The sequence below is a fragment of the Adiantum capillus-veneris genome, chromosome 10 (genome assembly GCF_014529385.1).
Source record: "Adiantum capillus-veneris isolate H3 chromosome 10, ASM1452938v2, whole genome shotgun sequence".
NCBI classification, from domain to species: Eukaryota; Viridiplantae; Streptophyta; class Polypodiopsida; order Polypodiales; family Pteridaceae; genus Adiantum; species Adiantum capillus-veneris.
In genome coordinates this window covers 35,968,480-35,982,502 of record NC_140940.1, presented here as the reverse complement: position 1 = coordinate 35,982,502, position 14,023 = coordinate 35,968,480, and the positions used below count along the sequence as shown (strand labels likewise).

Here is a 14,023-nt window from a genome sequence, read left to right as displayed (position 1 = left end):
CGACTCTCCGTCTTCGACATAGTCCCCAGTAGTACGTCGTCGTCGTCGACATCGTCGTCCTCAACATAGATCATCAATACCCCAGTACCCAGTATCAGTAGTATCAGTACCCATTAGCATCAGCATTATTGTAGTAGCATTTGGGCAAGAATAAAGAAAGTACTTGCTCTGGCAACAGAGCAAGGAGGCCCTTGAGGGTTGGCAGCCGACATCCCTGTGTCGTCTCTTTTCTCTCTCTTGTCTCTCTCTTTCTGTCAGTTCAGTTCTTTCAAGTGAAGTAAAGTGTCCCTTGTGTTTGTGTGCGTAGTACTAGATCCGAGCAAATCCTTATTCTCTTCCACAGCACCTAGCATCGGTATCAGAGCTCTCTGTGTGCTTCGACTTCACGGACTCAAGGGAAGAATCATCAAGTACGAAGAACCTCGAGAACCAAGAACCCCAAGAATCCAAGAAGAATTATCAAGAACCCAAGGAACCTCGCCCAGTTTTTTTTTCCTGAAGAATCTTTGACTCCCGACCATGGACTTACCAGATCCCATCTTCATTGCCATGTCTTTGAAGAAGAATCGGCATCGGATACACGAAAACCCAGATCTTGAGTACCAAGATCTCCCAGCCTTGTATGCGGATATGGAAGGAGTTGGAGACAAGATCCCTAACCTCTTCTGCAATCGCATTCGCATGTAGCGTGCATCCATTTCCCTTGTCATTGAACCTTTGGAAAGGACTCCGGAACCACACCTCAATCCATCAGCACCAGTAATGTTTTCACCACAGTTAGTGTTCGGGAAACACCTCTTGCTACAACAGGTAGAGCCAACACTATCCTATCTCGTATAGGGCCCAGGCTGATATTCGGCAATCGTAGTAAGGCTACACAGTGACCCTTACACTGTGTTTGCATCGCCAGCAATACCCATAGCACCTGCAGTACCATCAATCCCTGGGCGGAGAAATCTACATTGGTTTGTGCATCCACAATATCAGAAGCATTCATCAGTCATCATCAGAAGTACAGATAAAAGTTCAGCAGCTATGCCTCACTTTTAACAGGGGGGATGCCACGTGCACATTTCACTTACGCCACATGGACACGCTTCTGCCACAGTCTAGCATCGGTCATAGCCTAGCTTAGGACTGAGCCTGACACTTTGTGAGCCTCTAGTAGGACGTGCATGTCCAGGCCGTTTGCACTTGCATACCCTCTCTTGCACAGTACAATCATTTCAGCATGAGCATTTTCCAAAGCATAGAACCCATTTTTGCCAAAGTACACATTTTTCACTTATTTATTAATAAGTGACTTTTGTTGGAAAAGTAGGTGGGGCAAATTGCCAAGGACCTATAAATGAAGCCCCTTGGGCACCAATAGAAGACAGATCATGTCCCAAGACAGGCACCACGTGACAACAGAAAAGAACAAACTGAACAGACTTTTAGCACTTCAATAACAATTGAACTGAGAGAGAGAGAGAGAGAGAGAGAGAGAGAGAGAGAGACGACACGCGACACGGAGTGGCGGAATTCCACCCCAAAGAGTATTGGCCCAAACCTTGGCGCCCTTTCTATACTTCTTTATATTGCATCAACACAGTACAAGCCGGTACTCCACGCTCTGCACCTTCTCCCAGAAGTGTGAGAGAATGAGCCCTAGCCTCATATTTAAAGGCCCTTGGCCTACAAAGCAGTTACAGTAAAAAACTTCAAACTCAAAAGCAACTAGCCCAAAAGCTAGCGCTGAAAATCAACCAACGTAAATCACGAAAATCCATACAATTCTGCCCATCACTAGTCAGCAAAAAACGTGGAAATCCGTACAGTTCTGCCACATCAGCAGTCAACGAAAAATCCGGAATTCTGTACAATTGCCACGTCAGCATGTCAACGCGAATTGTGAGCGTCCGTACAATTTGTTGCTTTTGCTTCTTCACTTAGGGTTTAGGCCCCTCGGCCGGGATCTGCAAGTTGGCTTAGGTCTTCAATGGCTTGACACGTTAGCAGTTTGTGACATCCCCCCTTCTTGAAAGAGAGTAATCATCCGCAAATTACAGCATATCTACAAAACAACTCATGTTAGCTCAAAAAAAATTACGAGGGAGAATCCGAGGGACAATCAGTTTGCTCTCTTTTTTGTTAAGGAGTGAGCTTCTCCTTTCGTCCAAGTCGAAACTGTTGATATTCCAACATAGAAAAATTAGCCATCACACCCAGACCACACTGATCTTCCACAGGTGTCCTGATGCACTAAAATTACCTACCCAGGCAACCTCATCCAATTAGGAATATTCAGTAGTTGGTACATCACAATGCAACACAAATGCTTACATATGCATGTTACAAGACACGACAAACGACGCCGCTGAGCACTCCCCCGAGACAAACGGTCTGCGATATGAAGCTACTCAACGACTACCTCGTCAATCCCCCCGCAAATAACCTAAAAAGGTTCAGGCCATGAGCTCAGAGGACTATACAACCAAACGCTCCCCAAACCGCAGTCTGCATCGTTTGGACATTCAAGCATACGACCAAACCCTCCCCAGGCATCGACCTGCGTCGTTCTGAGGTTTTCTAGCATACAACGGAACACTCCCCAGACATCGGCATGCGTCGTTCCGAGGTTTTCAAACATACAACGAAACGCTCCCTAAACATCCGCCTGCGTCATTCCGAAGTTCAAATAATACCAAAACAGTATTTCTTACGTCTCCACCCGGGAGTAAAATCACCAATCAATGAAACCAGTATTAAAACCAGAGTCAAACAATTCAAATCGGCACCAAGACAAGTTCAAAACAGATACCATCCATTTCAAACAAATTCCAAACAGAACTCAAACTTAAAAAGCAATCTCGACATCAACCGAGCTCGAAAAGTCGACTGACTTTCCATCCTAAACCTATTGATGAGCGAGCGGCGGCGTGTGCAAGTGATAGAGCACGCGAAGATGTGCAGGCCTTGAGGCTTGAAGCGGAGGCACTGTGCTGCAGAAGGGAAGCGCTAGCAAAACGAAGAGGGAGAGAGAGAGAGCTCACGTTTTTGGGAAAAACTCAATAAGTGAGTTTTGGGTTTTCACACTTTTATTATAAGTGACCTTTAAAAAATGTGTCCAGGTTCATATTGTATAAAAATGTACAAAAAGGGGTTATTTAGGCCTTTAACCCAACAACCTCCCACTTAAAGGCATAAATGACACCTTTAAGTTAACCAACTCCCACCAACCGTATGCAATGCTCATGTTGAGCCTTAGCAAGACTCTTGATGTCACCAGCGTGTGACTACTATCTATCCTTTTTGTTGATTTCTTTCTTATTATCTATTTACTTTCACTTTTTGGAAACACCCCTCGGGAAATCTAACTGCCCTGCATTGCATAGCTAGTGTGGAACTGTCCAGAGGGAGTCCAGGCCTGAGGGCAAGAGAGCACTAAGGTTGGACAAGGACTATGGTTAGCCAAGTGGGGTCATTGACTAGCCAAAGTGGAATCCTTTGCTACAGAGGCTACATTTCAGTTCTGGATGTGGCCGCAGTGTACAAAGAGGGTCGGATGACCTAGAAAGATACAATGGCAGCATCTCCTACAATTTAGGGAACTGCTATTTTGGGACCTGAAAATGTCTTCACGTCATTACGTGCAGTTTGACATGGGGATCATTTTGTTACTCTGTGGCCAAGTCAACAGAGGCTGCAGGTGAGATATTTTTAGACCCGAGGGTCTAAAGCGGGAAAATGCACAAATGAGTGACACTTGGCACTCTGAGGCCAGTTTACTACTTATAGAGAAGGCAAAAACGTGATTTATAGCTGGGAGGCTCATTTTGCAAGTCTCTGTCACAGGTTAAGAGCTATGGAGTGCTTGCTTTCCCTCTTATGCACAGTGCGGTGCCAGGAGTGATGCCCTGCACGCTACGCACTGCCCTCTCTCTCCCCTTTGGCAGTATGTTATGCCCCTCTAGTGGGCTTTTCATTTGACCAATGTACAGTTGTGTGGGTTCATGCGCGATTGCCGAGGCAAGAGCCTCTTGCACAGGTACTGGATTAGCTAGCGGCTAATCCCCCCGCAGGTACAGGTGAATTCGGAGAGGTTTCACGCCAGAAATCTCGTCCGATTCAAAGGGCAAGTAGCCCTACAGGTGCGGGAGCTCGAGGACTTGCTAGGGATGCGACCGGCACGCGAAACGGAGCCCGAAACAGTGAATTACAGCCTGCTGTGTATTTTTGCAGGTTTAGGGTTTTGGCCCTAAACGGACCCTAATACCCCCAGGAGGTTCGGGGACGCAAGGGGACCGCTGTACAGGCGATCTGGCGCATTTTCAGGGCTGAAAACAGAGAATTCAGCGTGCTGCAGATTCTCGCCAGGTTTTGCAAAGTGCCCGTATGCGTCGGGAAAGTCAGTCAATGCGTGGGAATACTGACCGTGAAGGGTTCTAGTACAGTTATGCTGCCGAAATCAGGCTGGAACAGTGGAAATTCAGCCGAGTTTGTGCGGGGCAGCTTGTAGGGAACCACAGCGTTTATTCCCTCTTTTGAACAATAAAGAAATACCGAAAGGGGCGCCTAAGTTAGGGGCCAATCTGGTGTCCGTCTACTCATACAGGTGCAATCTAGCAGCCTGTATCCCTCTCCCCTTTGTTGTGTCTTGAAAGTACAGGTAAAATAGACGACTAATAATGGGTGAAAGCTAAATCAAGGTTTAAAGTAAAGTCTACCGCCCTTTTTGGATTGAACAGGCCGGTTTCACTCTTGGTGAGAACATCTGCAGGGTTATCCTCTGTATGGATCTTAGTCAAGCTGACTAGACCATCCTCCACTACCTGTCGTATGAAGTGGTACCGCACATCTATGTGTTTGGTACGCGCATGAAACATGGCATTTTTGGCTAAATAGACAGCACTCTGGCTATCACAACCCAACACGGGTGTATGAGCAGGCATGCCAAGTTCTTTTGCAAGTCTGCCCAACCAAATGGCCTCTTTTGAAGCCTCTGTGGCTGAAATATATTCAGCCTCAGTGGTACTCAATGCCACAATTTTCTGTAACCTAGAACACCAAGAGACTGCACCACCAGCAATGGCAAATACATATCCACTGGTAGATTTCCTGGTATCCATGTCACCTGCCATGTCTGCATCACAATATCCCTGCAACTTTAAGTCACTTTTGCCATAATAGATACACTTTGATTGTGTACCTTTCAAATATCTCAGAATGCATTTGACAGCTTCCCAATGCCCTTTGCCAGGATTCGACATGTATCGACTAACAACTCCCACTGCATAAGCAATGTCGAGACGAGTGGCAAGTATAGCATACATAAGAGAACCACAAGCTAATGCATAAGGGATTCCCTTCATTGCTTTCAATGCCACCTCATCCTTTGGGCAATCTGCTTTGCTAAGCTTAGTGTATGGAGGTAAAGGTACTCCAAGAGGCTTAGCATCAGCCATATTAAACCTGTCAAGTACTTTTGCAATGTACCTTTCTTGAGATAAAAACAGCAATTTCAGCTTTCTATCTCTTTTAATACGCATGCCCAAAATATGCTTTGCAACACCCAAATCCTTCATAGCAAATGTTGAATTTAGCTTACGTTTCAGAGCATCAAGACTAGTCTTATGTTTCCCAGCAAGCAGCATGTCATCAACATAGAGAACAAGTATGATGGGACTACCATTTTTATCCCTTTTCGTATACAAACAATGATCTGCATGGCTACGTTTAAAGCCTTGAGACAACATAAAAGTGTCAAACTTCTTATACCACTGCCATGATGATTGTCTCAAACCATACAGAGCCCTTTTCAGTTTGCATACAAGTTCCTCACGTGTAGGAACTACAAAACCTTCAGGTTGTTTCATGTATATGTCCTCTTCAATGTCACCATGCAAAAACACTATCTTTACATCCATTTGAATCAATTCCAAATCAAGCACCGCAACGAGAGCAAAAAGGACACGTAAAGTTGTGAGCTTTACAACGAGAGAAAAGATTTCTTGAAAATCAATTCCTTCTTTCTGTGCATATCCTTTTGCAACCAATCTTGCCTTGTACTTGGGTTTTTCATCCACAATCTTAATCTTGTATACCCATTTGTTAGGAAGAGCCTTTCTCCCTTTAGGCAATGGCACAAGATCCCAAGTATTATTTGCATACAAGGATTCATTTCCTCTTGCATTGCAAGCTCCCACTTACTGCTTGACTCACATGTCTTTGCCTCTTTATATGTAAGAAACTCTCACTCATCAGTCAACATAATGTAATGCAAAGAGGGGTCATATCTGCTCACAGGCCGTCTTTGACGAGTAGACCGCCTCACCCAATGATCCACATTATCCAGTAATGGTCTACATTAGGTGGCATAATAAAATTATCAACAATGGGCTGCTGTACATCATTTTCAGCATTGTTTCGTGGCTGCAAATGCCCTTCAGGAGCCTCAATTTGCTGTCCAACATCATCTGGCTCAAACACCACTGGATCGTCTACATTTTCAGCCATATGTGGTGCATCCTGAGGGTCAAAAATAGGCCTAACACGTGGCTGGTCATGCTGAAATTTGACCCTTTTATCGTCATGCTTTGAGGCACAATTGTTTTGAAGCAGCCTTGCCTCATTAAAAACAACATCCCGGCTGCGTACAACCCTTTTGAGTTGAGGTAACCACATCCTGTAACCCATTTCGCCTTCTTCACCATATCCCATGAAAAGGCCTTTAATGGATTTGGCATCTAGTTTACTCCTCAACTCGGGTCTGACATGCACAAAAGCCTCGCAACCAAAAATGCGTAAGTGATCATATAAAGCAGGCTTGCCAGACCAAACCTCTTCAGGATGTCATCTTTCAAAGACATGTGAGGGGATCGAGTGACCCTAATTTTTGCCAGAAACCCTAAAATTCCTGCAAACCCTAATTTTTGCCAAAAACCCTAATTTTTGGAAACCCTAACCCTAGCTGCTGGCTGAAACCCTAAAATGGCTCGAAACCCTAAAAGCAGGCGGCCATGCCACCTGGCAGCAATGTACAGATTTTCGGAAATCACGGAGGTGGCTTTTCCCCTTTCTAGCGACGCAACTTGCAGCTTTTTGCTACGCAAGAGAAAGTGGGGGGAGAGAGAGAGAGAGAGAGAGAGAGAGAGAGAGAGAGAGAGAATTTGCTTTATTTATTTTGCTCTCTTGAGAAAGAGAGAGAAACTGCTTTTGAACTGAAAGCTTTTGGGGATTTGCTTTTGGGCATCCCTTGTAACCTTTAAATACACGGATTAGGGCTCACTTCTTAGAGCATCTAGACGCAGAGTCTGAGAGTGAAACCCTAACCGCTCTTTGTACTCTGACATTGATTTTAATACAAAAAGAAATACCGAAAGGGGCGCCAGTCTTTGGGGCCAATATCTCTAGGCACGGAACTCCGCACTCCACTGGGCCAGTGCAAATCTATTGTGATCTGTGAATTGTTTTGTAGTGGTTATTTGGTGCTGAGGTGATTGATTCTTGACTTGGAGTGTCCAAGACTGTTTTACAGCTTTATGTTTCTATGTCTTGTAACATGCATATGTGAGCATTTGTGTTGCATTGTGATGTGCCAACCACTGAATATTCCTAATTGGATGAGATTGCTTGGGTATGTAATTTTAGTGCATCAAGACACCCGTGGAAGATAAGTGTGGTCTGGGTGTGATGGCTAATTTTACTATGCCGGAATATCAAGAGCTCCGATCTGGACGAAAGGAGAAGCCAACTCCTTGATCAAAAGAGCTTAAAGGAGAAGCTAACTCCTTAACAAAGAGAGCAAAGTGATTGTCCCTCAGAATGTCCTCGGAATGACCCTCGAACATTTTTGAGCTGACTTGAGTTGTTTTGCAGATATGTTGTAATCGCGGACATTTACTTTCTTTCAAGAAGGGGGGATGTCACAAACTGCTGACGTGTCAAAGCCTTGAAGAATTGAGCCAACTTACAGATGCCGGCCGAGGGGCCTAAACCCTAAGAAGAACAAGTAGCAAAAGAAGAAGAAGCCCTACCAACTTATGGGGACCCCATCCGATGGGGCCCCAGTGACATAAAGGGATTAAAATAAAGCAGGACTCACACACACGTGAAACTGATGACGTGGTAGCTGTACGGACGCTCTGCGTTTTGCGCTGGCTGAGGACGTGGCAGTTGTACATAATTCCGCAAATGGCGCTGGCAGCTTTTTGGCATTGCTTTTGGACCAACACCTTTTGAGTTTTGAAGGCTTTTCATGTAAACTGCTTTTGGGACCTAGGGCCTTTAAATATGTGCTAAGGGCTCATTCTCTGGCATGCTTCCTGGAGAAGGTGCAGAGTTTGGAGTACCGGCTTGTACAATGTTGATGCAATATAAGAAATACCGAAAGGGGTGCCAAGATTTGGGGCCAATACTCTCTAGGGTGGAATTCCACCACTCTGTGTCGCGTGTCGCGTGTCGTCTCTCTCTCGGTTCAGTTGTTATTGAAGTGTTAAAAGTCAGTTCAGTTTGTTCTTTTCTATTGGCACATGGTGCCCGTCTTGTGACACCAATTCCCTTTTGTGGCTATTATTTTTAGTAATGCAGCTTTTGGGGTGCTTGCTTTTGGACCACAATGCCCATAAAAGGCAGCCTTGGGGGTCCTCATTAGCAAATTCGGTGCATGGCTGCAAATCTACAAAGCGACTCCCCCACCATTGTAACTCTATGGTGCCCCAAAAGCCTCTACTTGCATTGTGGCTGCCACGTCATCACCCTAATTTTTGCCTCCCTCTGAGCCACAACTAAGGAAGGAACTTGCACAATCAATAAGCACAAGGGTAAAAGTCAAGGGAGTTCGGATGCCACATCACCAGGCCAACCGTGTCATCAATTGCGATCTCCATCCTCTCTTCTCTTCTCCCGACAAGTACGCCAAGTCATCACTTTGTGACATTACCCCCCCCCCCCCCCAAGAAAAGTAATCGCCCACGATTGCTTGATCAAACATTGTCTTCATGCATGCATGCCAATGATCGTCAACACAAGACAGTGTAGCATCACACAAAATCTAGTTTCTCAATCACATTCTATCCAACCATCTCATCCTCATCAAATCTATCAATATCCCAACATAGTGATGTCAGTCATCACACCCAGATCACAGTAATCTTTTACAAATGTCTTGATGCACTAAGACCACATACCCAATCTATCTCATCCAAATTGGACCTTTTGATGCACTAGATTTTGACATGCTTCACAAATGCTATGCCAATGCCACACATACTTACATCACACATGTAGCCACAAAACATAAAGACAAATTTTTTCCCTTCTGGATAGTGCTCAAACTCATGTTTGACCGTACAAGTAAAACCCTTGCTTATGTGGACAATTCTCAAAATGAGTGGACTATGCAAGAATCGAATTCTCAAACCGAGGTCATGATTTCCATGTCAGATTTATGCGATGCTTTGATTATATGCCAAGGCCTCAATTTCAGGCAGATTCGATTGGGAGCTGAGACGAGAACCCTCGGAATTGTACTTTGAGAAGCATTAATAACAAAGAAACACCGAAAGGGGCGCCAGTCTTTGGAAGCAATCTCTCGAGGCGCGGAACTACACCATGCCGTGTCGTCTCTCTCTCAATTTTGTTCACTTCTTTCAGTTTGCTCTCATGTGTGTGGTAGATTCTCAACTTGGAGTGTCTAAGTCAGTTGCAGTAGTATCAAAGCTCAGTCGATTGTTCTTCTACGAAGGATCCAATCCCTTTTCTCACAACACACATGGATTCAATAGACGAATCTCGATAGGAGGAAACTGTGGCACCTGACCACTCTGGCTCGGGAGAAAATAATGAAAATTCTAACGGACATCGTCCATCTTTGAAAGATTCGGAACACTACGGGCCATAACCACCTACTGAGACGAAAGGATGGAGATGCACCGGCAACAGCAAGTTGACGCTTGTGCCCAACAGACGCTTCAATACTCCAAGAATCCTCGGTATGCGAAATTTTTGGCCAAGCACCCGCTTGACAAGATGCATTCCAGATGGCGCTCCGCCATAAGATCACCTATGAAGTCAGCCTTGAAGAAGCCAGGACTCCTCCTCGGAAGGTGTATTCAGAGGATGAATTCGAGGAAGCAAAAGAGCGACAAGTCAATAGACTCACGAAGAAAAGAAGTCACCAGGAAAGTAGAGTCGAGCAGCAGACTACCCAGGCTACTTGGGTTGGAGATCTACTTTTGAAAATGGATCTCCTTTTGAAAATGCCAAGAAGGCAAAGAAACAAGTGACATTTGAGGATGTTTCCAGTTCATCCTCATCTTCTTCTGACAGCTTTGACACTTCTTCGACCTCCGAGTCGAGTGACGAGGGAATAAAGAGCAAGAAGAGGAGAAAGATTCAGAGACACAGCAGAGGCAAGAAGGCGGCAAAGAAAAGTCGATCCCATAGAAGATCTCAGAAGTATTTTGACGGTTCAGACGAGGATTCTTCTTCCTCGGACATTTCAGATTCTGATGAGCCAATGTTTACAAAGAGGAAGCACTTTTACAAAGCCAACTAGTATGATTTTCTGGAGGTCAGGAAGAGGCAGCAGATCCTAAGATGCATGTCTTGATGCAATAAGAGGTGATGGATATGACACTTAAGGACTGGTTGCTCACACTTTATCATCCATCTCGTTGTGCACCTAGCTAGTAGCAGCTAACTGTGCAAGTCTGACAACATGGATTAACCAGCAGCACAAGCACGCACATAAATGGACAACGGCTATTGCGAGGATACACATCCCATGAGCAAAATCAATGCATGGGATCTCAAAATAGCACAAACAACTTTGTTTTGTACATGATGATCTGTTGGAAAGATGAGGATGAAGGTCCACCAAAAGGCAACTGTACTACCATAGCCTACCTCAATGCTTAACCAACTAGGAAAGCTCGTAAAACACAGTACATGTAAGCACCCAGAATTATCAAATTAAACAATCGCATTTTTGAGGTATCTAAAACAAGATTTGAAGTAGTTGACCTAAAAAACGCTGTAAAAGTAACATCCACGAAGAGACAAAATGAATGGGAGATTGTCAAACCTGAAAGTGCGAACTATTCAAGCAACGTCCAATCTGTCGAAACAGGGGAACCATGCAACGCTGAAATTCTGCGGGCTGTGTTGCCTCCAGAACTTCTTCCAACTCACCTAAGAAAAGGACCTCCTTGTGACTATTTGTAACTGGCCAGTATTTCAACAACCCTCTAATCACAGTATCTGCTAGCTTTAAATCCTTTTCTACAAACAGTGTTATGCAGTAAGAAAGCTGCCGATGATAGACAGAAACACACTTGGGTTTGTGTAGAGGAATCAAGGCACGCACAAGAAACAGCTTATGCTCCTCCTTTAAAGGCAATGCAAACCCATTCACAATACTGCCCAAGATCTCTAAAAGCTCTAAAATGCCATTGTGCCTCTCTGTCTCAAAGATGAAACGGTAAAAAATGTTGTTGATAGCTTTTCGTATGAATGGGCGGTGCACCATGAATTTGCCATAGATTCTGTGCAGAATAGACTTCAAGTAATCTCTCTCCCTAGAATCCTCTGAATCAAAAAGATCTAAAAGTTTTAGCACAAACGAATGATTGATGTAGCGCTTTGCTACCTTTGCATCTGTTTCTGAAGACATCACAAATCGCAGGAAAAACTCATACACAATTTGCAAGTGAGACCATGCAGGCTCCATTGCTGGTTCTTCTTCATCAAAATCTAAGCTCTCCATCCCTGGGTTGTCATGCAAGGATGGTGGCAAGCTTCGGAAAATATTTGCAGCTACCATCTTCGTGGCTTCCTCTATCACAATCTCTGAGAAAGCGGCATTAGCAGCACTCACATAATCTGCAAGCTCATGCAATGTCTGCTTCTTGATCTCCTTCTCCTTCACATTCTTGCTGGCATCAGTGAAATCAAAGACAACAGTGCATAAGTTAAGTTTTCTGATGAAAAGGTTCTGCTTCTCTGAGTTTGGAACATCCCTGAAAAGAGGGAGAGGTTCCTGGGAAAAGCTGAAAGGATTGTCCCCAACAGGGAAAGGAACAGTGCGCGCTCCATTTGCAATGCGAGATGGGGGGGCAGAGCTTAAAGTAGATGTCTCAGGGCCAGCCTTGCCAAAAGCTCCTGCGTGTGCACTTGAAGCCGCTTGAGCTGAAAGTGCTTTGATGCTGTTTATAAGACCTCCTGCAGAAGCAGGTGGCTGCCCACCTGTTGCCTCATTGTTGTCTGGTTTCGTTGGTTTTGTTCTAGGCAGCCTACCCAATATTTGCCTGATCATCTTCGCTGTTGGGCACCTCTGCTTCACACGTTGCCCTCCTAGAAAATCCTCATCTCTGCGCTGATCTAATCTGCAGGATCTGCCAAAATGGCCTTCTTTAAGCTCTTATTTTTTGCATACCCCACAATATGACGTGAATGGACAGGAGGAACCCTTGGTAGGCAAGACAGACCGTGAAAAGAAGCGAGCTTGGAACCTGGAAGCAAGATTAGCAGAGATCGACGCGTCCCTGAATGCGAGGGATCGGAAGTGACAAGGCAAAGGAAGAAGCCATAGCTTACACAGTATCCCTCTGCTTTTGCACAGAAATGAACTGGTTATGACATCAAAAGCACAAGAGTTTCAGACCTCGAGAGCTTTCTGTCAAGAAGACAACAAGGGATCTGCATTGACTGATTCGCTAATTTTTGGTTGCATCCCAGTTGGGGTTGCGTCACGTGGTTGGGTTTGTAGTCTTGAGAGAGAAGAAGGGGGGGGAGAGAGAGAGAGAGAGAGATCTATAGAGGCATACGAGTTTTGACCTCAAGACGCGACCCTCTAGTGAGCTTTATAGGAACATCGGAAATAATCTCACTTTTTTAAAAAAACATGCGACGAATTATATTTAAGCGAGGAAAAAAATTAAACATTCTCCAAACGGAGCTCGGTCAGATGGAGGTGGGTAAATACATAAAGTCCCAAAAAATAGGTACATTTCAAAGTTTTAAAACATAGAATCCTAGATACATTTTAAATCCCGTCCACTCCGACACTCTCAACCACTTTATTAATGTGCTCTTAGTAAATATCTAGCTCAACCAGTAGAGCTTCGACGGCATCGACCAACTCGCTTTCCCAATCCTACACTGATTTAAAAAATGGTCCACCATTTCGTCTTCACCTTTTCTCAACTACCACATATCTTTTGTCGATTGACATTGCAGGCGACTTTTAACTTCAGATACCTGCAGAACAATAGTAGAGAGTCATTCATTGCCAACTAGCTGAGAATTGGCAAAGCTTTATTACACCTTTTGATCAAAATGTGCCATAAGTATTCAACCCACACACTATCCCAACAAGTGGTGAGGAATCCCATAAAATCCTATGTTTTCAAGAGAAATTGAAACATTTAATGCCGATTAAATGGTTTAGAATTTGTAAGTCGGTTTTATTATCTCTGCAAGGAATAAATAAATGAAAGATATCCTCCTGAGCAAAGTTTGCAACGCTAGCAAATTCCATCTCTTAGCCAAAACTTGAAAGCTTGAACACCTATCCATATACTTTTGTGAAGGATAGGCTACAACAAATCAGATTTTTTCGAAGAAGGAGGTTTAGCCCAAATCATTGCAAATTTCCAGTGCCATTGTTGGCTATCTTTATAAAGAACCCACATTTTGTTTGGTTTACTATGTAGAGACATGAAGTGGGTTGGTGAAGTCTAGGAATTTTATTGAGAGGCCACCAACACATCCATTGTAATCGCCTTAAATCTAGGGACCCCCACATCCAATCTTCCAATTTTGGCCTTCAAGAAAGAGTGAAATACGAGTGTAGAGGAAGGTAGCGTCATTGATTTTTGAGAGGCCAAAAATAGCAAGTGAGTACATTTTCTAAAAATAATCTACTTCTTCCTTTGTACCACACATCTTGCTATGTACAGATACCTTTTTTAAGGAGCTTGTGAGCTTTATGCAACATCCGAAGAATCCAAAGGAGGAATATTTAGTATAGACCACCAAA

At 44.3% G+C, this 14,023-nt stretch overlaps 1 protein-coding gene across 2 annotated transcripts in view; it reads right to left on the bottom strand.

Moving 5' to 3' along the window:
- Positions 1-12,739, bottom strand: part of LOC147448689 (serine/threonine protein phosphatase 2A 57 kDa regulatory subunit B' beta isoform-like) — a 35,879-nt gene extending 23,140 nt beyond the window's left edge. Inside the window, exon 1 of one of the 2 annotated variants that reach the window (XR_015189377.1) lies at positions 11,069-12,739. Coding sequence is in view for 1 of the 2 variants with exons in the window: in XM_086521224.1 (XP_086377350.1) it covers positions 11,069-12,298 (1,230 nt within the window). In the remaining variant the exon portion in view is untranslated. The remainder of the gene's footprint in view (positions 1-11,068) is intronic. The other variant, XM_086521224.1, reaches the window with a different exon arrangement.
- Positions 12,740-14,023: the final 1,284 nt, after the last annotated feature.